This window comes from Lichenostomus cassidix, chromosome 18 (assembly GCF_008360975.1).
Source record: "Lichenostomus cassidix isolate B80296 chromosome 18, HeHo_3.0, whole genome shotgun sequence".
In the NCBI taxonomy this organism is placed as follows: Eukaryota; Metazoa; Chordata; class Aves; order Passeriformes; family Meliphagidae; genus Lichenostomus; species Lichenostomus cassidix.
In genome coordinates, this window is record NC_139498.1 from 6,819,380 (window position 1) to 6,839,713 (window position 20,334).

At 48.6% G+C, this 20,334-nt stretch overlaps 2 protein-coding genes and 1 long non-coding RNA gene across 8 annotated transcripts; all 3 read left to right on the top strand.

Annotated features, from left to right (window-relative positions):
* The first annotated feature begins 9 nt into the window (after window positions 1-9).
* On the top strand, window positions 10-4,230 carry TEN1 (TEN1 subunit of CST complex). Of its 4 annotated transcripts, none has more exons than XM_085077807.1 (4): window positions 10-518; window positions 1,751-1,853; window positions 1,973-2,130; window positions 3,382-4,230. In XM_085077807.1, the coding sequence occupies exons 1-4, from the start codon at window positions 386-388 to the stop codon at window positions 3,519-3,521; spliced, it is 534 nt and encodes a 177-aa protein (XP_084933933.1). In that variant the 5' UTR covers window positions 10-385; the 3' UTR covers window positions 3,522-4,230. The 4 variants fall into 4 exon arrangements, with proteins under 4 accessions (XP_084933933.1, XP_084933934.1, XP_084933935.1 ...); XM_085077808.1 differs by having other exon boundaries at window positions 10-365; XM_085077809.1 differs by having other exon boundaries at window positions 10-95.
* Window positions 4,231-4,917: 687 nt separating this feature from the next.
* CDK3 (cyclin dependent kinase 3) lies at window positions 4,918-10,484 on the top strand. Of its 3 annotated transcripts, none has more exons than XM_085077803.1 (7): window positions 4,918-5,647; window positions 6,570-6,647; window positions 6,989-7,109; window positions 7,593-7,763; window positions 8,176-8,277; window positions 8,957-9,160; window positions 9,557-10,484. In XM_085077803.1, the coding sequence occupies exons 1-7, from the start codon at window positions 5,520-5,522 to the stop codon at window positions 9,680-9,682; spliced, it is 930 nt and encodes a 309-aa protein (XP_084933929.1). In that variant the 5' UTR covers window positions 4,918-5,519; the 3' UTR covers window positions 9,683-10,484. The 3 variants fall into 3 exon arrangements, with proteins under 3 accessions (XP_084933929.1, XP_084933932.1, XP_084933931.1); XM_085077806.1 differs by having other exon boundaries at window positions 5,646-5,695; XM_085077805.1 differs by lacking the exon at window positions 4,918-5,647 and adding an exon at window positions 5,655-5,721.
* A 379-nt stretch (window positions 10,485-10,863) lies between these two features.
* LOC146429602 (uncharacterized) lies at window positions 10,864-18,098 on the top strand. The gene is made up of 3 exons (XR_014855606.1): window positions 10,864-11,130; window positions 11,706-11,929; window positions 14,037-18,098. It is a non-coding gene; the product is annotated as an uncharacterized LOC146429602 (long non-coding RNA).
* The last annotated feature ends 2,236 nt before the right edge of the window (window positions 18,099-20,334 follow it).

Consider the following 20,334-nt stretch of genomic DNA (forward strand, 5'->3'; position numbering starts at 1 on the left):
CGCGGCCGGTCCCGCCCTTCCCGCGGAGGCGATGCCGGAGCGGTGAGCGGCGCGGTCCGTCGTGCTGGGAGCGGTGCCCTCAATCGCGCTGGGATGTGCGTGCAGCGGCGCGGGGAGAGCGCGGGGCACGTGCGGCACCGGCATGGAGTGGTTAATTAAATAAACAGCTCGTTAATTGGCCGGTAGCGGGCTGCGTTTGTGCACGCGTTAAACGCGGAGTTGGATAGCGCTCTGGATGAGATAGTGGTGCGGATAAAGGGCTGCGCTTGGGGCCGGGCTTGCCATAAATGGGCCTGCAGCGTCCTGCCGTGGAGGGGGCACATGCATTAAATAGCACATTGGATGGCCGCAGTGTGGCGATTGGGGTACGGCTTCTCCAACCTGAATGATTTTATGCGTTAAAAAGTGCATTAAATGCACACTGAACATCTTGCATCCCTGGCTGATTCCACCTTGCCGCACAGCGCGATTCAGGAGCAAAACCCGAGCGATACAAGACACGCTTTGCCCTTCTGGAGGTGCAGAATTGACCCTGCTTTTTAAATTTTAGGTTTCGTGGGGATGCAGGCAGGTGGGGAGGGCGGGGAGGTGGGTCAGCCTCCGGGCCCAGGTTGGAGCCCTGCCAGAGGGATTTTGCAGCCCACTCTGGGTGTCCACAGCCGCTCTGGGTGTCCCCCTGGGGCAGCAGGCACAGAGTGAGGCATGTGCAGGAACGGGGTGAGCCAGGATCGCCCTGGTTTCGGCAGCCTCCCACGGAGTCCTGCGTGGAGCATTTTGCAAGGTTGCAACCCCGTGAGCAATGCGTGGGGTGGGCAAAACTGAGCGTTAAAGCCACAGTGTGTGTCAGCTCAGTGTCCCTACTGCTGCATGATCAGTACTGGGGGTCCCTGAACCCCCTGCTATGGACCCACTTGCCTGAGTGACAGGAGGGTCTGCCTGGGCTGTTGTGCAGCTCTTGGGGTTGCCCTCAGAGAGGCAAAAAAACCAGAGAAAAAGCAGTAAATCGAACATGGAAACACTCCAGACACAGGCAGCCTGCAAGGGAGATCAGAGGGGAAATAATGCCAAAAGAAACCACTTTAGGGCACAGCCAGGAGCCTGGCCATGACATTGACTGAGCAGGATTAGAACTTTGCTGAAGCTGCTTTGCATTCCTGCCTGTCTGTGCTGTGGCTGACTTGCCTGTGCCAGCCCTGCTCCACCGCAGGAGCTCCCAGGAGGTCTCACCTGAGCCTTGTCTTGGAATTAATCCTTCTCGCTCATCGCTGTCTGCTAAACCCTGCCAGACTTTTGTGAAACCAGGCTGGCTTGGATCCGATTTATTGTTCTCCAGCTGCAGGATCAGACACTGACAGAATTTCTTATCCTGCAGTAAGAGAACGGGCTCGGGATCATTCCTTAAGTCTTGCTGCACAGTACCCTGTCACCTGAGCAGCTGAGGCTATCCCTGCATCTCATTCCCTCACACTCTCTGAACTCCTCAGTCACCATTTTCCCCACTTCCTTAACCTTTCTCAACCCATCCATAGCCTGGGGGAGGCCTGGAGGACCTGGTGGGCTGCCTGCAGTTCATGCTGGGTTGTGTGGGGATAGGCAGCTCCTTATTGCACCAGGATGCCCTGGGCTTGGCACATGCACTGAGCTGCCAACAGGGCTCAGCAGGGAAGCTGTGAAGCTCCTGCAGCCCCGTGGGTGGTGGAACAATCAGGTACTGGTGTAGCATGGAGTCAGACCTTTTGCTTTACTGCAGGCCAGCTGTTGTGTGAGATGCTGCCGAGTGCTGGTGTCTATTATTTCCCGTGGGAGATCAACAGCTCAGTCCCCGAGGGGAAGACACTGAGGACATTTGGCAGGTGAGAACAGTACCCTGCTCTCCTTGCAGGCCAGGCCTTCCCTTCACTGGCTGAGCCCCCTGCCTTGGTTTGTAATTGGATCTCTGCACGGCTGAGCTTCCCAAACTGATCATTCCCAGGTTATGCTGCTACGACCTGGCCCGATCAGAAGCCATTCTCACCACTCAGCACAACTCAGCTCAATACCAAGTCTGTGTCGACACCCAGTTTGTGGAGCCATTCCAAGCCCAAGTGGGATCTTTCTACATGGTCCTGGGAGAGATTGAACACAGGGAAGGTAAATGTTCTGGGAACCAGTGCCCTTTGCTATTCTTCATGGTTCATCAGCTCCTTCGGGGCTGCTTGGGTCACTGAGGACAGCCTGTGCCAAGGCAGCTCATCTTGTGCAGCTCCTCCAATCACTCAAGTGTGTGATTCAAGGTAGGATCAGCCTGTCTGTCCTCACTGACCATGAGAAGAGCCACCCTTATCTTGGTGAAAATCTGGTCCTCTGGCACAGATTTTTTTAGAAACAGGAAGCACCTCAGTAGCATTGCTGGGCTTGTGAAACCTATGCTAAAAAGCCGCCTGGCATCACTGCCAGCCACCCCACTGACTGTCTTCACCCCAAATGTGGCTGATTGCAGCAATACCTCATTGCAACTGGCTGGGTTGGGTTTTGCCATCCTTGAAAGGCTTCAATTATTATCCCTGCCCTCAGACACGTTAGGAATGCAGGCAGGCTCTGTCATGCAGGGCACCCTGTTGTCCTTTCCTGGGGTGCTCTGTGTTCCAGCTGCTTGGTGCTTTGCGTGGGGAGTTGATCTGAGCTGGGCCATGGCATGGTGAAGCAAATTCTTTGTTGTCTTGGCCACACCTGATAAAAAAACATTCACATTCGTGCCATAGAAATCCTCAGTGGCACGTGGAAAGCCACACTGCTCGTGGCCTCTAGATAGCAACCTGCTAAGCCACTGCTGCAAAATTCCTTTAGAAAGTTGTTATTTTGGTCATCCCAGCTTAGGAGTGAGTTGGCCCCATTTTGCAGGAGTGGGAGGGGAGCAGGCTGAGATGGTGGCTCTGTCACTGAGGTTTGGCCCCTTCTGTGCAGTTCCATGTTGCCACTTGAATGCCACCGATGAACTGTTGGTTGTAGCCAGCTTTGAGCCTCTTCTAAACCCAGCTTTGCTCTGCCCTCTTGTCTGCACAAGGACATTCAGAAATGAGCTTAGACCCATCACCACTGCTTTTCAGACAGGGAAAACCAAAGTGCGTCCAGTCATGAAGTAGGCAGATGCTGCATGGCAGGCACTGGCACTGTTCCCCAGTGCAAGGAGAGTGCGGTGTCAGTCATCAGCATTTTGTAGCCATCAGGACAGAGGGAAAGCACATCACTGAATTAAGCTGCTCCTGAGGCTCGCATCAGTGGCAGCATGTGGCCAGTCCAGCCTCCTGGAAGTTCTCAGGCTGTGGTTATTTGCCCAGCTGGAGTCATATGTTGCCCAAGGGAACTCAGTGTCTCCAAGCTGCTCTGTTTTCCTTTCTACAGAAACCTCCAATCCTGTGGTAAAAGCACGAATATTGACCTGTGTGGAAGGGATGAATGTGCCTTTGCTGGAACAAGCCATACAGGAGCAGAGGAAATACTTCAGTGAGAGGCAGGAGCAGAAGGGAAACAGCACATCCTGACAGCAGCTCTGAGACCAGCCACACACTGGTCCTTGCACTATCATTTGCAACAAATATGTTAAAAGTAAATTGGGAGGTGGGCTTGCTGTGGCAAGCAGCAAAGCCACTGAGCAGGGAAACACTTGAAGACTGAGTCACAGTGTGTGACTGAGGATTGTCCATTCCTGCCCCAGGTGTCATCACTGAAAATAGCTCTGGGAAGCAGGTTTGTTTTTTGTTTGAAAGGGTGGTTAAGGAAAGGGAACTCTGGGGTTATTCTGATGCTTTTGTAATGCATAACATGGAGAAGTCAGAGGAAGTCTCTGAATGTGGAGTTAAGCAGCTGACCTTTGACAGATGGGGGAAAAGGGCATTAGCACAAAGTTCATTAACTCTGCCTGGCTGTGGGCCCATGACTGTATGTGTTGGGGTACCCTGACTCAGCTGCCACACAGGAACATTCCTGGCAGAACACTCATATCTGGACTGACCAAAGAAACAAGAACAAAAAGTCCCTGTTTTCAGTACATGCTTCTTCAAGTAGGAAGAACTGGTATCCCAGAGGAGGATTAGTTCTAACGCTAAAATAAATATTTGCAGTACCCTAAGAACCACCACTTGACTTTCTTCCTTGACACAACTAAGTTTAAGAGACCTTAAAAGACTATTTTTGAAGTATCTTAAGATTTTGATTGAAACTTTCCTAAATAAAGATGAAAAGAGAAGGCAACCTGTCTTTTATTGATTAAATCCCTCTTTCTTGCCAAGTCAAATGTGTTAGGCTTTGCACAAACCCTAAAGATGATGTAAGAAAATTCAGATTTCCTCCTTCTCCTAAGTACTGGGTGTGTAAGGATGTGGCTGGCTTTGAAAAAGTTGTGAGAAAAGGAGATGAAGTTCTTCAACTCTGGTTGAAGAACATGGTGCCAGGCCCATCCAGCTGAATTAAACCATTGACAAAGGGGCAGAACATACCTAATGTCAGATGAGAGTCAAATGTTTGTGCAAGGGAGAGAAGACCCTTCTGTGCTGTACAAATCCCCAGATCTGGAGTGAGCTGTGCCTGTGGTTTACAGGGCAATGCAGCCATCCCCAGCCTTTTCAGCTTGCACTCAAAGATTTTAAGCTGCTAGCTCAGGAATGAGTTAAATCAGCCCTTTTTAAGGTCACCTAAAAGCTGTGGTCTTCCCTGTGGACCCACACAGCTGCAATGTCCATGCCCACACAGAGACATGGAGCCCCCGAGTCCTCCTGACGAAATTCCCTTTGCTTCTGCCTTTCCTTGTGCCAAAATATATAAGATTAAAATAATCTTGTCTTCTGTCAGCTATCAAGTCAATAATTAATCCCCCCTCAAGGACATCTCCCAGAAGGCTGACCTAGCGGCACAGCCCACACTGGGGAGGTTCAAGGGACAATTGTGCAAGACAAAATAAAAGGAAAAAAAAGACAAAAAAAAAGACTAAAGAAACCAACACCACCACCACCACCAAAAAAACCAATAAAAAAGACATTTCTGCTGGGTGTTCGACCTCAAGGTGTCCCAGGGAACCACAATTATGAACCAATCACCCCACTGATACCCAGCACTGCACAGATGGAGCAGGAGAGCTTCCCCTGGCCCTGTGCAGTTCTTGCTGCCCTTCCCCAGGCCCCAAAGTGCCTCTTTACATCCTTTCCCCCCAGTTTTTGCCTTTAGCCAGCACACTGCACAACCTGGGCCACAGAACAACCAACCCTGGTGGCTCCTGTGTGGCTCTGTCCCCCTGAAGCCCCCCGGACACCCCAAACCCCACCAGGCAGCCCTGTCCCCCCACAGCTGCCCCAAGCAGGTCCCTGAGGGGTCCCTCAAGGCCGAGGGACCAGCAAGGGGGGACCCAGACCCTGACAGCACCTCATAGAACACCCGGGGGGCACAAACACCTTCCCCACATTCACCTTTTCGTTTCCCGCTTTTTTCCTCCCCTCAGAGCGCAGTGCTGGCCGCCCCCACTGCCATCGCCAGGGAGAGGCAGCCCCATGGAGGCCATCCAGGAGTCCTTCCAGAAGGTGGAGAAGATCGGGGAAGGCACCTATGGCGTGGTGTACAAGGCTCGCAACAAGCGCACGGGGCAGCTGGTGGCCCTCAAGAAGATCCGCCTGGACGCGTGAGTGGGGCAAAGCCCTGGGCCCGCCATGGCACCAGGCCCAGTATGGTGCGAGAGGCACAAAAAAGCCTGATGTGAGGGAAAAAACTGTCTGTAAAATTAAAATAATCATAAGTATTGTGGCACCAGGAAAGGCAGAGCTGAAGGAAATGTTGTCTGGAGGGCTTGGGAGCTCCATGTCTTGTGGGCATGGACATTGCAGCTGTGTGGGTCCACAGGGAAGACCCCAACTTTTAGGTGACTTAAAAAATGGGCTGATTTAGCCCATTGCTGAAAAATCTTTGAGCCCAGTAGCTCAAAACCTTTGAGTGCAAGTGTTTAGGGCCTGACCCAGCACCACTTGGCCCTGAGTCCATGGCACAGGGCAGGGAGAAGCAGCTGCCATGTTGTGAGGTGGCGTGTCCCTCAGGGCTGTGCTGTGGAGGTCTGACAGAAGCACTCTTGGCCCTCCAGGGTGGGAGTGAGTGGGTAAAAGCTTATTGCTGTTCCCCTGGGTCAGCTCTGAGCTGTCTGCTCAGTGAGGGGTGTCTGTGTGGGCTGTGAGCCAACATGCTGGGCCTGCACCCCATGGTGGCCCCTAAGGATGGGGGAGGTAGCTGCCTAAGGGGCAAAGAGCTTTCATCTCCCCCCCACCTCCAGAAAGCAAGACCTGGGTATTTAATACGTTATTGCTTCTCTAAATGCACCCTCAGATGCTTCCAGACAAGCTCAGCCACAAGGCTTGTGTGTCTAGGTCACTCCTTCTCTCTTTTTGCCCGCAACTCCATTCCCCCTGCCTGACCCCAGCCCACCCCAGCCACTGCTCCATCCCAGACTCAAATATCCTCAGTGGTACAGTGGAAGAAGGAAGGGGCACAGAGCCCTACTGGGCTGTGGGATCCACCTGGGTTACAGGGTGCTGTAACTCCTGTCTCTATTGCAGGGAGTCAGAGGGTGTCCCCAGCACTGCAATCCGAGAAATCTCACTGCTGAAGGAGCTGAAGCACCCCAACATAGTCAGGTAAGACCTGGATAAACCCTCTCCACCAGCTCATTCATGAGCTCCTGCTCCAGGAGCAGGCAGCTAGAGGGGTTTTCTGTCCTTCCACTACTGCACAGGCAGGAGCAAAATAAACAAGAAAGTGCAGGAATCACTTGCACTTCCCTGGCTTCAGCAATACCTCACGGCTCTACCACTTCAGCAACACATTGCTGCTGCCCCATACTACATGCTTCCCTTAAACTGCCCTTCTCTGCTCCAAAGGATTAACAGCGCAGAGGCATGTGTGGGAGGAGGGATGTTTGGGTATTTGCAGAGGTCTGGAGCAGATACTGAAGGGAGAGCCTGTGCTTCTTTTACAGACTCCTGGATGTCATACACAGCCAGAAGAAGCTCTATATAGTGTTTGAGTATCTGAATCAGGACCTGAAGAAATACATGGATTCATGCCAAGCTGGACAGCTTCCTCTAAGCTTGGTCAAGGTACAGTGTGGAAGGAGTGCCAACAGGCAGGGCAGAGTTCATGTCCCTGCTGCCTTCTGCTGGGCAGAGCCATCTCAGAGCTGCTCAGACTGGGCCTGGAAATGATTCCTCAGCCTCCCAGATCCCAGGCATTTCAGCTGGGAAACCCTCATGGCAGTATTGCTCAGTAATGTTTATTTCCCAGCTGTTTCCAGGCTCTCCAGCCCATCTCACTGCAGAACAAAGGAGGGATCTATTGCTGATTGCCTTTGTAGAGAGTAGTGGATGGGTGGAAGGGACTGACAGTGCCTGGATTAGAGTCTCTCTGTCCCCACGTGGGGTGGGAGCAGTTTGTGTGTATCCCTGAGCAGTGGCCCATGAGCTTGACATTGCACTGTAGCAAGGACTTTCTTCCCATTCAGATCTATAAGTGATCCAAAGGTTTGCATGATCCAGAGTTCAAAATGTTTTCATGGCCTTACCTGAAATCTCTTCTCTCCTTAGAACTACCTTTTCCAGCTGCTGCAGGGTGTGAGCTTCTGCCACTCGCACAGGGTCATCCACAGGGACTTGAAGCCACAGAACTTGCTCATTAACGAAGCAGGAGCAATCAAGCTGGCTGATTTTGGACTGGCAAGAGCTTTTGGAGTCCCCCTACGCACATACACTCATGAGGTAGTGTTGAGGCTCTCTGAGTGGGGTACACCATCCATGGTGGGTGAAGAACAGCAGCAGTTACTCATCCATACCAGAGGCACAGCTATTCTCAGGAATGTGCTCTTCACCTAACCTGCAGCTAGGGGTTACCTCATGTCCCCACAAAGTGTGCTGATTGTCTCTACCTGAGCCTGGCTGCCAGCTGGGCTCCCACCTTCTCTGCACAGGGTACATTTATTTGTTCCAGAGTGTGTTGTTGAAGGATGTTCTGTTAATCCCAACCTTGCTGGCACTAGTGTCTGTAAATTCAACAAGACCTTGGCACACTCTGATTTGTACAGTCCCTGCATTACAGCTGAGAAGGGAGGGTCCCACACCTCTGGTTTCATCCAGGGAAACCAGGCATAGCCTCTTTGTTGTTCCTTTCCAGGTGGTGACTCTGTGGTACCGAGCCCCTGAGATACTGCTGGGATGCAGATACTACTCAACCCCTGTGGACATCTGGAGCATTGGCTGCATCTTTGCAGAAATGGTAGGATGGATTCAAATAATCTCTTTCATGAGCCAGAGGAGGCAACTGCAGTGGGAAGGAGGGGTGAGGTGCAGAACATCTGTGATGATCTGTTCCCACCTTGTCCTGGGGTGTGCTTTATGGAGAGACCACCCCAGGAGTTAGCTTGTCCTTATGTCAGAAGGAAATCTACCACCCTTGGGGGCCTGGCAGAAGGCTGCAGTTCCAAGTACACAGGAATATGATGCCTCTCCTTTGCAGAAGGGGTAACTTCAGCCTCATTGCTGCAGCATTTTGATCCTGGGAGGAGATGACTCTCTTCCAGATGTCCCCATGGTGAGCTGCAGAAAATTAGCACTCTCATGGCATGGCAGAGTGGAAATCCTAGGGGTCCATATTCCCCTTGGAAGAGCTCTGGTTATCACTGCAGTACAGTAACACTTTCCCTTATTCCCAAAGTCCCTGAGCTGCAGGGCAGGCAGGAGGGAGCTAGCCAAGAGTGTGTGTTAGGAAACTGGAGACAAAGAGACGTCAGGGGTTGGCAGGAAGAGGGACACCAGGGTAGTGTGGATCCATGGAGAGGAGCTGGAGACAAGCTCTGTGCAGTTGTTTGCACCTGCTGGGACAGAGGGGTGCTTGCAGCAGGAAATAGGGTACACAGTTCCCAGGTGGGAACTGGCTTTTTCTTTTCTTCCCCCAGATGACCAGGAAGGCCCTGTTTCCAGGGGACTCTGAAATTGATCAGCTCTTCCAGATCTTTCGCACCCTGGGCACTCCCACTGAGGTGACCTGGCCTGGTGTGACCCAGCTGCCAGACTACAAGGGCAGCTTTCCCCGGTGGCCAAGGAAGGACATGAAGGATATTGTTCCCAACTTAGATCGAGATGGAAGAGACTTACTGACGGTGAGTGAGGACTCAGAACAAGGCCTGGGGATAGACAGACCTGTTCAAACTGGGCAAGGAATAGGGATATTTGATATTGAATTACCTGAAAGTGTGTTAGCAGGTCTGGGTCGAATGCTCACCCCTGCCATTACAGAAGCACCTAATCATGGAATAGGGCTCAGTCCTACTCTGAAGAAGAACTGTCATTGCAGTTTCCTCCAGAAACCACTGCATTGGGAGTTAGAAGAACTCTTCTAACATAATCCTCAGAGTAACTTTAGTTGTGGGTGACTCCTGAAGCCCAGAGAAGGAAAAAGGCAGGACCAACATCTGCAACTGGGCCCAGCTGCATGCAGGAACAATTGATCACTTAGTTTTTTAAATCCTAAATCTGTTGGGTTTTTCTCTTGGCAGCAACTGCTCCTGTATGACCCTAGCAAGCGCATCTCAGCCAAAGCAGCCCTCAACCACCAGTACTTCCTCTGCAAAAACTCTGAGAGCCCTGAACAGCGACCTGTGCTGCGCAGAGACTGCAGATGAGAGGACGTGGCTCTCCCCAAGGTCTTGCACCTCCAGGGAGCACTGCAGATCTGGTTTGAGGCACTTAGAAGGGACCTGGCTGGAACCCAGGGTCTTGCTTCTCCTGAGGAGCCTGGAAGGGAACATTATTGACATTTAGAGACTTTCAGTCTGTTGCTGGGGCAAAGTTTGGGTTACAGCCAGGAGAGCTGTTTTGAAGAGGTCATGTGCAAAAGGTGGGGGTAATTTATCAGCATAAACCACTGAAATGTAGAGACAAGAGCATCTCTCAGAGGTTTGTCCTTGCATTAGTGAGCTAAGGTGGCACACAGTGATTTCTGTCTCCAGCACTGGAACATCCCCAGGTCTGTTGGTGGCAGTTGCTGGCACCAGGGAAGGGGGGCACTTCTCTGCTCAGCCTTTTGCTGTTGTTATCATGCCAGGCTTCTCAACACTAGCCAAGTTGTTTAGTCTGAGCTGTTTAACAGAGCTGACATCCTGCTCTTTCAGAAGCTGAAAAGCACTATCAGGTGCCTTAGTTTGTGCCTTAGCTGGGACCAAGAAGCCAAAAGATCCAGTTAGCATAAAGCAGATCCAGTTAGGATAAAGCACTTGCTGCATATGACTGGAAACAGGGAGCAGCAAAACCACAGGCTTTTCCATCATCATTCCAGATGTAATGCTGTTTCCTTTGCTTTACTGTCTTGGAAATGCTTTTGCTGTTCAAATCCTTGGGGGATTGTCTCTGACTCTTGGTGTGGTTTTGACATCTTCATTTCTTTTTGAGTACAGAATAAAATAAATACTTGTTATTCGTTCAGAATCCTTGGTGGTTTTTTTTGGCAGAGCCAATCAGGCTGGTGACACAGGACAGCCTGGCTGGTCATTTTTTCCACAGAGCCTTTCTGTTTCCCTCATCTCTTGTGCTCTTTCTTTTTTCCTTTCAAAATCCTGGGCAGGTGCAGAGATATGCTTTCAATCCTGCAATGGAACTGATATCAAAAGGGTTAATCCAATTTCCACTGTCTGTGTACTTTTAGCAAAGAAACAGGGTATGGAGGAGCTGTTTTCTCATCAAGGACAGAAGGAAGATAAGGGGAAGACATCTGGCTTAGGAATGCAGCTACAGCCAAAACAAGAATAGAAAAAAGGGAACCTGGGAACATGGGGAGGGTTTTATGGTAATAGACACTTATAACACACTTGTAGTGAATCGTGTGCACACCAGATGGAGCTTATTCCCTGTGCACCAGGCCTGTGATAGCCTCTTCTTAATGCTACATTGGTGTTAAGGGGTTTTATTTTACCTGGTTTTTGGTGAATTTCGGTGACAGTTACTGGGCACCCAGATGGGAGCTCGCCTCTGAGCCTCGACGGATCCGCAGTCGACAGATCTCCAGCTGGCACCAAGGGGTTCTTGGGGAGAACATCGGCTTCAGACCGTCAGGGGCTCGAGGCAGATCCCTGGGGTGAGTAAAGGCATCATTTAAATAGTTTCTCTTGGGATTATTATTGACAAGGGGTACGAATCCCCTTACAGAGTTACTGGTTAGGGGGTTCGAGTCACCCAAAAGGGTTCAAGCCCCTGGGTAAGCTCACCATCAGGGGCTTTGAGTGCCCCAGGACAACTGGGGGTTCCAGTCCCCCAGGACTAGGGGGTTTGAGTTCCCCTCAAGGGGTTCTCCTGGCTCAGAAAACTTAGAGCAGTGTTGTACCTGGCTGAGGAGAAAAAACCCAGGCTCATAGCACAGGAGCCAAGGCATTGCTATACCCCCTTTTGTGGTGGAGTTTGCTTAGATACTCTGAATTCTTTTTGGCCTCTGGAAGTGTGCGAGTGGGTTGTGTGTTGATTTGAATTTGCCAGCCTGTAAAATCAACACTGGGGTGCCTATGATATAAAGCTCTTTGGCTGAAAGAGTGTTGAAAAGTAACTGAGTTTGGGGTTTCGAAACAATCAGGGGGTGTGTGCTATCGATTATTGATTTGTTTTCTGTGAGTGCGGCTAAAATCCGATTTGTTGATACGAAGCGCCCCCTCGTGTCAGTGCCCGCCGGATTCCCGGCTCCAGTGGGAGCGAGCGGGCAGGTAGGACCTCCTCAGTTGCAGCTCAGCCATCGTCCTGCCTCGGGGAGGGGGTAAGAGAAAAGAAAAACCCAACAGGAGCCCTGCCCCAGCCTGGTGGGTTCTCGCCTGCTCCAGTGCCAGCCGCCTGGGCAGCGTCGCCCCCGCCAGAGCCCAGAAACCTCCGCGGGGACTCCCCGTGCCCAGGTAATCGTTGTATTCGCTTTCCAGCTGTTGTTATACACTTGTATTACTGAGTATGGGGGCGGTCTGCTCTAAAACTAGAGTGGGAAATGACATCCCGAATTCTCCGTTGAAATGTATATTGAACCACTGGGAAAAGATAGGAGGGGACTCGCTGCTTAAATCTAAACTAATCCAATATTGTAACCACTTGTGGCCAGTGTATGAACTGGACAGTCAGGCTAAGTGGCCAGAGAACGGCACCTTAGATTATTACACCCTGTTACAGCTGAAGTTGTTTTGTACAAGAGAGGAGAAGTGGAGTGAAATGCCTTATGTAGACTTGTTCTTTTCTTTAAGAAACTATCTGGAATTGCAAAGGGAGTGCCTACCTGCCCCATCAGACCCTCTCAGGTTGGCTTTAGAAAAGGAAGGGGAAAAGGAGAGGAGATTGAAGCAATGTTGTTCCTCTAGTAGTATCAGGCACCGCTGTTTGAAATGCCACAGCCAATGGGAGGAGGAGGAGGAGGAGGATGTAGAAGTGATAGAGGCACCAGATGCAGGAGATACGGGAATAGAGAATCCGGGTGTGCCTGACAAGGGGGAAGCACAAGGCGAGCAGCTGAGGGGGAGGCAAGAGTTAATCTCCAGTCCTGTGGCAGGGCAAGCCCCGGGTAAGCAGGAGGTGAGTGAGCAGGAGGTGAGGAAACTGGAGGGAGAAAAGCAGGAGACCTTAACTCAGCTCTGCACAGGGGTGGCATCTCACAGCCTGACAGTGGTGAAGGTACCTTTCTCCCCAGTTGATCTCGAGGCATGGATCAGACTGGCAGGGCCCTATAGAGAAGACCCAGAGAGAGTATCTAGGGTATTTGAAACCATTCTCAAGACCCAGAACCCTGACTGGGGGGTTGTACAAGTTCTGTTAGATACTCTGTTAGACTCTACAGAAAGAGAGATGGTGCTCAGGACTGCTAGGAAGGAGGTGGACAGGATAGCTACAGCAGGCACATTATCAGGAACTGTGGAAGAGCATTTTCCCTCCCAGGACCCCCACTGGGACCTTAACACCAGGGAGGGGAGGGTTTTTCTGGGACAATATCAACAATGGATATTATTTGGCTTTAGACATGCAATGCCAAAGACAATCGATTGGTCTAAACTTTATGAGGTGAAACAAGAGCCACATGAGACACCAACTGCATTTGTGGAACGCCTGAGGGCGACTGCCAGGAGATACACCAACACTGATGTGGAAAAACCAGAGGAAGCTGTACAGCTGGCTTCCATTTTCATAGGGAACTCAGCACCGGATATTAGAAAAAAGTTACAGAAGCTGGAGGGAGCAGACTCTCATGACCTAGGAAAGCTCTTACAAGTGGCCTGGATAGCTTTTAATAAGAGGGGAGAAGAGGAAGAAAATGACATCCGGGAGAAAGAAAAGGAGAAAGAGCAGAAAGAAAAGAAACGGGAAATGGAACGGGAGGAGAGAAAAAAGAGATGGGAAATGGAAAGGGAGGAGAGGGAAAAGAAACGGGAGATGGAAAGGAAGAAAAGAGAAAGATGTAGGGCTGCAATGCTGAGTGCAGCCCTGCAGAGGGCTTTATTTAACCGCAGAACGGAGCTCGGCTCTGCCCGGAGAAGATTGGAGCCAAATCAGTGCGCGTATTGTAGAGGACTTGGGCACTGGAAACGGGAATGTCCCAAGAACCTGAAAGGGCCCAAGGTAACAGAGCTACCCCTACATCAAGAATGACTGGAACCGGGGGTGGAAACCCCAGCGAAACCCCTGGTTACAATAGAGCTGGGGAAAGAGAAAATCGACTTTTTAATAGACACTGGGGCTGCTTATTCGGTATTAAATACAAATCAGGGGAAATTAAGCCAAGAAACGGTAAATGTTGTTGGTGCAACAGGGAAAGCAGAAAAACGAACATTCTTTAATCCAATTAGCTTTAAATTTGGTGAACGGTGGATAACACACCAATTTTTATACATGCCTGAATGTCCAGTTCCTCTTTTAGGAAGAGACCTGTTGACTAAATTGGAGGCACAAATTGTGTTTAAAGGTGGAGAAATGCAATTATTGGTACCCGAGACTAAAGCTACCAAGGCAAGGACTTTTATTTTGCAGGGAACACCAGGACTAGACAGTTCTGGAGGAATACCAGAAACAACAGAAAATGCAGTAAAACACCCTTGGTTTGGGCCAGCAGAACTCCAGGTTGTTCCCAACAAGGGAACAGCCTGTAAACATTACCCTAAAACCTGCATCAAAACTGGTAAGGCAGGAACAATATATTTTAAAATTAGAAGCTAGAAGAGGAATCAAGGGCATAATTGAAAAATTCAGGGAATTTGGGTTATTGATAGCATGTGAGTCAAAATATAACACTCCTATTTTGCAAGTTAAAAAGCCTGGGACAAATGAGTACAGGTTGGTACAGGACCTATGAGCAATAAATCAAATAGATTGGGATTTCCACCCTGTTAACAGGATATCCTTGTTAACATCCCTTATGGAATATCACCAATGGCTTACAGTGATAGGTTTGAAGGATGCCTTCTTTTGCATACCTCTTGATAAACAAAGTCAAGGCATTTTTGCCTTTGAATGGGAAAACCTTCAAACTGGCTGGAAGACTCAACTTACCTGGACTGTGTTACCACAAGGATTTAAAATAGTCCAACAATTTCTGGGAACCAACTGGCAAAAGAATTGGAGACCTGTTAAAAGGAGAACCTGGAAGGATTGGTCCAGCAGTATGTTGGTAACATCTTACTAGCAACTGAAATTAATGAAAAGTGCATGGAATTGACTGTCAGTCTTCTGAATTTCCTAGGCCAAGTAGGCTACAAAGTATCTCAAGGAAAAAGTTCAAATCATGAGGCAGCAAGTTACCTACCTGATTTTAAATAATACCAAGACAGTGGAAATTTGGCATGGACAGAAAAGAGGCCATCTGCCGAGTATCCCAACCTGCAACTGCCTGAGATCTAAGAGCATTCTTGGGTATGGCTGGATGGTGCAGGTTGTGGTTTTGAATTATGGACTTTTGGTCAAATTGTACGAGCTTTTAAAGGAGGCCCTGGAAGGACCTTTGATTTGGACTACTGAGAGTGAACATGCCTTCTCTAACCTAAAGCTGGCCCTGATGTCTGCACCCACCTTAGGACTTCCAGGCATAGCAAAGCCCTTTGAGGTTTCTGTGCACAAACAACAGCACCTTGCCCTAGGAGTTCTGGCTCAGATGGTAGGAGACTTTGAGAGGTCTGTGGAGTACTTTTCAAAGCAAATGGACAAGGTCCACCAGGGATGGCCTGGATGCCTGCAAGCTGTAGCAGCAACTGTTCTCATCCAGGAGGTCAGGAAATTGACTTTGGAACAAAAGATAGCAGTGTACACTTCACACGCTGTAATCTCCACATTAACCCCAAAAGGGGAGCATTGGCTTTCCCTGAGCTGTATGCTGAAATATCAGACTGTTCTAGTGGAGCAAGATGTGCAACTGAAAGTAACCACAGCAGCAAATCCAGCCCAAATTCTGAATACCCCTATGCATGGAGAAGAGCAGTTGACCCATGATGGCTTACAGCTAATTGAGCAAGTTCATGCAAGCTGACCAGAGCTGCAAGATGCACCAACTGGAGATTCAGAGTTCTTTACAAATGGAAGCAGTTTGGTACAAGATGGAAAATGAAGAGCTTTCCATTTCATGGAAAATGAAGAGCTGGCTATGCAGTAGTGATGCCAATCAAGGTCACAGAGGCTGCATCACTGCCTGTGGACACCTCAGCACAAAGGGCAGAGCTTGTAGCACTAGGAAGAGTCTTGGAATTGGCAGCAGGAAGAAGACTCAATATCTGGATGGATTCAAAATATGCTTTTAGCATTGTTCATGCCCATGGAGCCCTATGGAAGGAAAAAGGTCTATTCACAGCACAGGGATCTCTGATTACATATACACAGGTAATATTGTTCCTCCTCAATGCTGTCCAACTGCCCAAAGAAGTGGCTGTACTGCACTGCAGGGCACACCAGTGTGGGGATTCCCAACTTCATGTAGGAAACAGACTTGCAGATAAAGCTGCATGAGAGGTTGCACAACAAGGCATCCTGCCATTAATACCTGAGAAAGCTGTTTCAGTACCAGAGGTTAGCCCTGGATATAGTCGAGTAGATTAAAAATTAGCTACTTACCCAAAAGCCCAGAATAAAGATGCTGGGTGGTTAGTAACTCCCAATAACCAGATCATAGTCCTGCCACAACTGATGTTGCAAATTGTGAAAGAGAAACACCAGCAAACCCACTGGGCAATCAGTGCTATGATGACAAGACTCAGGTACTTAGTGTCCATATGACAAAAATTGTCAAGTCTCTTAAAAATAATCCTTTGAATTCAAAAAGACTGCCTCCAGGGACCACTAAAAGAGGAAACACTTGCAGGGATTACCTGCAAATTGGTTTTTCTAAGCTACCACACCAACAAGAATACAGGTATCTCCTGGTACTAGTGGATACCTTTTCTGGGTGGCCAGAAGCTTTCCCCTGCCACACCAACAACACCAGTGAAGTCACCAAAGTGCTACTCAAAGAAGTCATATCCAGGTTTGGAGTTCCTCTAGGGATGTCATCTGGTAGGGGACTCCATTTTAAATCTGAAGTGTTACAGTAATGTAGTAAGTACTTGGGTACAAATTGGGATTTACATACTCCATGGAGACCACAATCTAGCAAAGGGTTGAGTGAATGAATTAATGAATCAAACCTTAAAGAGACAAATTAGCAAAGTGTGTCAGGAAACTTTCTTAAAATGGCCAGAGGTGTTACCACCAGCCTTGTTACAAGTTACAGTACAGGCCCAAACTAACCTGAAGAGGTGATGTTTGTGATATCATATTCTACTGCAACTTTCCCTGGATCAGAGGGAAAGATTGTGAATCAGGAAAGAGAACAATATTTCATTTCATTAGGGAAATCCTTGATTGAACTAAAAATGTTTATAACTTTCTCAGGAGCTCTTACCCTTGACACCCCAGTTCACTCATTTCAGCCCAGGCATCATGTGTACATTCAGACCTGGAAATCTGAGCCACTTCAGGAGCAGTGGAAAGGACCTTCTCCTGTTCTATTGACTACAATACCAGCTGTGAAAGTGAAAGGAATGAACTCCTGGATATATTGCACCTGAATTCAGCAAGCTCCCAACTCAGAGTGGGCAATGGAAAACACCAGACCACTGCAGCTGCAAATGTTGAAGACATCTGTAAATGAGCAGTGAAATATATAGACTAATATTTATGGGCATTATTTTATCTTTGGGTGGAGGTGTTGAAGAAAATTTAAAATTGGCTTTAATTTAAGAGTTTGGTAAAATGCACAATCTGTCCAGCATTACAGCCTGCCTCCCTATCCCTGATTCAGCAGGGAAACCTATTCCTTGGGGAATTATCCCAATAATCTGTCCATGGTGATTCTGACATAACAAAACAGAATGGCCTTAGATCTGTTGTTGGCCAAAGAACAAAAAGAACAGTGTTTGTGGGTATTTAAAATTGGATAGAGAACACTGTTGTGTACACATCCCAAATGTAACAGAAGATCTCCAAAGACAAAAAAATGCAGCAAGCTGCTAAGGATAGCAATGCTATCCAAAAGGCCTCTGAAAGTCATTGGTTCAATAAAATTCTTCAAGGAATAGGAGGATGACTAGGTGAAAGGATGGCTAGCTGGAACACTGGAAACCATCACAATTGTGATTGTAGTTGTAATAATTATCAGCATTGCTCTTGGTTGTGTTCACAAAATGATCAGTTATAATCTTGTGGGAATATAGGTGACTGTAGAAAAATCGAGTTGGAACTTGTCAAATAGCCTTAAGGAATCTTAGATGTTTCAAAGGGGGGAATTGATAACAAAAGGGATAATTCAATTTCTACTGTGTCTATGTACTTTTAGCAAAGAAACAGGGTATGCAGGAGCTGTTTTCTCAGCCAGCACATATGGAATTCCTAAGACATCTGGCTTAGGAATGCAGCTACAGCCAAAACAAGGCTATAAAAAAACCTGAACCTGGGAGCATGGGGAGGGTTTTATGGTAATTGGCAATTATAATATGCATGTGGTGACTGTATATAAGCAATGCATTTGTAGTGAATTGTGTGCAATCTAGGTGGAGCTTATCCTGTAATAAATGCTGCCTCTTCTTAATGCTACATTGGTGTTAAGGAGTTTTATTTCACCCCATTTTCAGTGAATTTCAGTGGCAGAACAAGAGGCTGATGTTTCTGCAGCCCAGTGCTGTCTCAGTATGGGCTTGCTTTCCACCAGAAGTTGCCCCACACCACTTCAGAGTTATGTTCTACTTATTTAAATAATCAAAAGACAGATCTAATTCACGAAAGCCAAACTTACACACTCCTGTTTTTTATGCATGTGCACACATGTGCTCTCCTAGTAACCGCAGTCTCAAAAAACAATTTCAGCACAACCTGACAGCTGTGCTCCTGCATCTCACAGCCTCTGCTTGGAGGTGTACACTTGTGGATGAATCCATGGAGGCATAGATGTATTCTGCTGTGGGAATCATTTCCCTGCCTTTGCATACATGTTATAAAGTCAATGCTCCTCTGTTTGCTCTATGCAAACAATGCTCATGTTGTACCAGACAAACTGTTTGCAGAAGAGTTTCATTTTTGTTTTGTTTTTAAAAGATCTACAGTGAAGAATAAATACCAAGGACATTCATGCAGTCCAGAAATATAAATAAAAACACTAGAGCTCACCTAGCCCAACAAAATGAAGCGACAGACTTAAACATTTGTTACAAACACCACTGCCAGCAAAGGGAACCAACAGCAGCTGTGTTGAAACAAGTGCTCTGGGAAAGTCACAGTGCAGCACCATCACCCCGTGCCTGGGAAGGGAGGAAAAGTCCTACCTGGCTCCTCCTGAGCAGCTCACAACCCTGTCAGACAGCCAGGCTCTGGGGAAAGCCCCATGGCTAAGTGGTGCTTCCTATGGACACATCAGGATATGACATGAGCTACTTTCTGTAGATGAGCAGCCCTTGGTAGCAAACAAAAGGATTTTTAGTGAGTGTTTTTCAGACTAGACAAAACTGCTCAGCCTCCTAATCGTCTCTTAACAACTTCACCCAACCCTGGGTAAATCCATCCGACCATGCAGTTCGGGAGCACTTCATCCAAAATCATTAACTCACTGCCTAACCAGCAGAACTCCAAGTCTTGTACAGAGCATTCCCCCAAACCATTAGCTATCCCACAGAACTGGGTGAGGAAGGCTGGCAGCAAACTCACCTGCTGGGCAGAGCTGAGATGCAGGAAAGGCAACAGCCCTGTTGCTGATGGAGCCTCCTGCTTTCAGCCAGCTGAGTGGAGCAAAGCCAAGGCACAGTGAAGCTGTTCCCAGCAGCTTGGGAGAGCTGGGTTGTGCTGGGCCAGGATCCTCACCTGGCTGTGCTCCTGTGCTTCAAGGGCTGTTGGGCTGAGTTTCTCTCCTGGTCCAGGACAGCCCAGCTCCAGCCCTTGCTGCTGGTCCAGACCGGCAGTGTTTTACCCAGAGGAAGCAGGCTGGGAATGGATGCTGCACGCTGTGTGCAATGGTTTTCCCTATTGTAAACCAACAAATTGCCCAGCATTGATCATGGCAGCTGAGATGGCCATGAACAACAGGGCAGACAATAACCAGAGACCCTGCAGAGCCTGGGGCAGAGCCTGGGACAGAGCCTGGGACAGAGCCTGGGACAGAGCCTGGGACAGAAGCCGGTCAGATCTCAGGCTGGAAATCTCACGTTACAGATTGAGAATGGTGGGCACTACCTACCAGTGGGAAGGTAATGGGAGCTAAGTGTGCTGAGCCTGCCAGAGGTGGAACAGTTTCTTCCTGAAGCTCAGATTTCAAATTCCAGCTAGGCTTTATGGAAATTGAGCCAGTGCTGCTGCTCTGGTGGGCAGAGGAGGGAGAGAAAACCTCTACTCGTACAGATAATTGTGTTGGAGTTCCTGAATAGCATCAGCTAAAAGAACCCTTGGGAGAGGGGAAAGAGCAGCTGATATCAGTAGAAAGTAATTTTTCTCATCCCATTAAACCAGGGGATGCTCCACAATAGGGCAGATACTAGGGAAGAACATGTGAGATATGAGGCTTGCTTGTTTCAGCAAGGACTGAGTGATGGAAATTACACAGAGGAGTAAACTTCCTTTTAGTTCACCTAAAGAAATAGCAAGTGCAGATTTTTCTGGTACTCTTGGGTGGGACTGCACCCCTTTGGTGCTCAAGTCCTGCTTTCAGAGATGTCCTAATAACCAGGTAGCAAAGTCCCGTTGGTTTTTAGCTTTAAAGACAAATGTAACAAAATCTCTAAAAATATGGACTCATAGGCAGAAGTATATTTTAGGGGGTTCAGTG

Excerpts from the sequence above, each read along its gene's own strand:
- CDK3 (XM_085077803.1), top strand. The coding sequence starts at position 5,520 with ATGGAGGCCATCCAGGAGTCCTTCCAGAAGGTGGAGAAGATCGGGGAA. Across the intron at positions 6,648-6,988 it reads AAGCACCCCAACATAGTCAG|ACTCCTGGATGTCATACACA; the intron begins GTAAGACCTGGA and ends CTTCTTTTACAG. Across the intron at positions 8,278-8,956 it reads GCTGCATCTTTGCAGAAATG|ATGACCAGGAAGGCCCTGTT; the intron begins GTAGGATGGATT and ends TTCTTCCCCCAG.
- TEN1 (XM_085077807.1), top strand. The coding sequence starts at position 386 with ATGATTTTATGCGTTAAAAAGTGCATTAAATGCACACTGAACATCTTG. Across the intron at positions 519-1,750 it reads CACGCTTTGCCCTTCTGGAG|GCCAGCTGTTGTGTGAGATG; the intron begins GTGCAGAATTGA and ends GCTTTACTGCAG. Across the intron at positions 2,131-3,381 it reads AGAGATTGAACACAGGGAAG|AAACCTCCAATCCTGTGGTA; the intron begins GTAAATGTTCTG and ends TCCTTTCTACAG.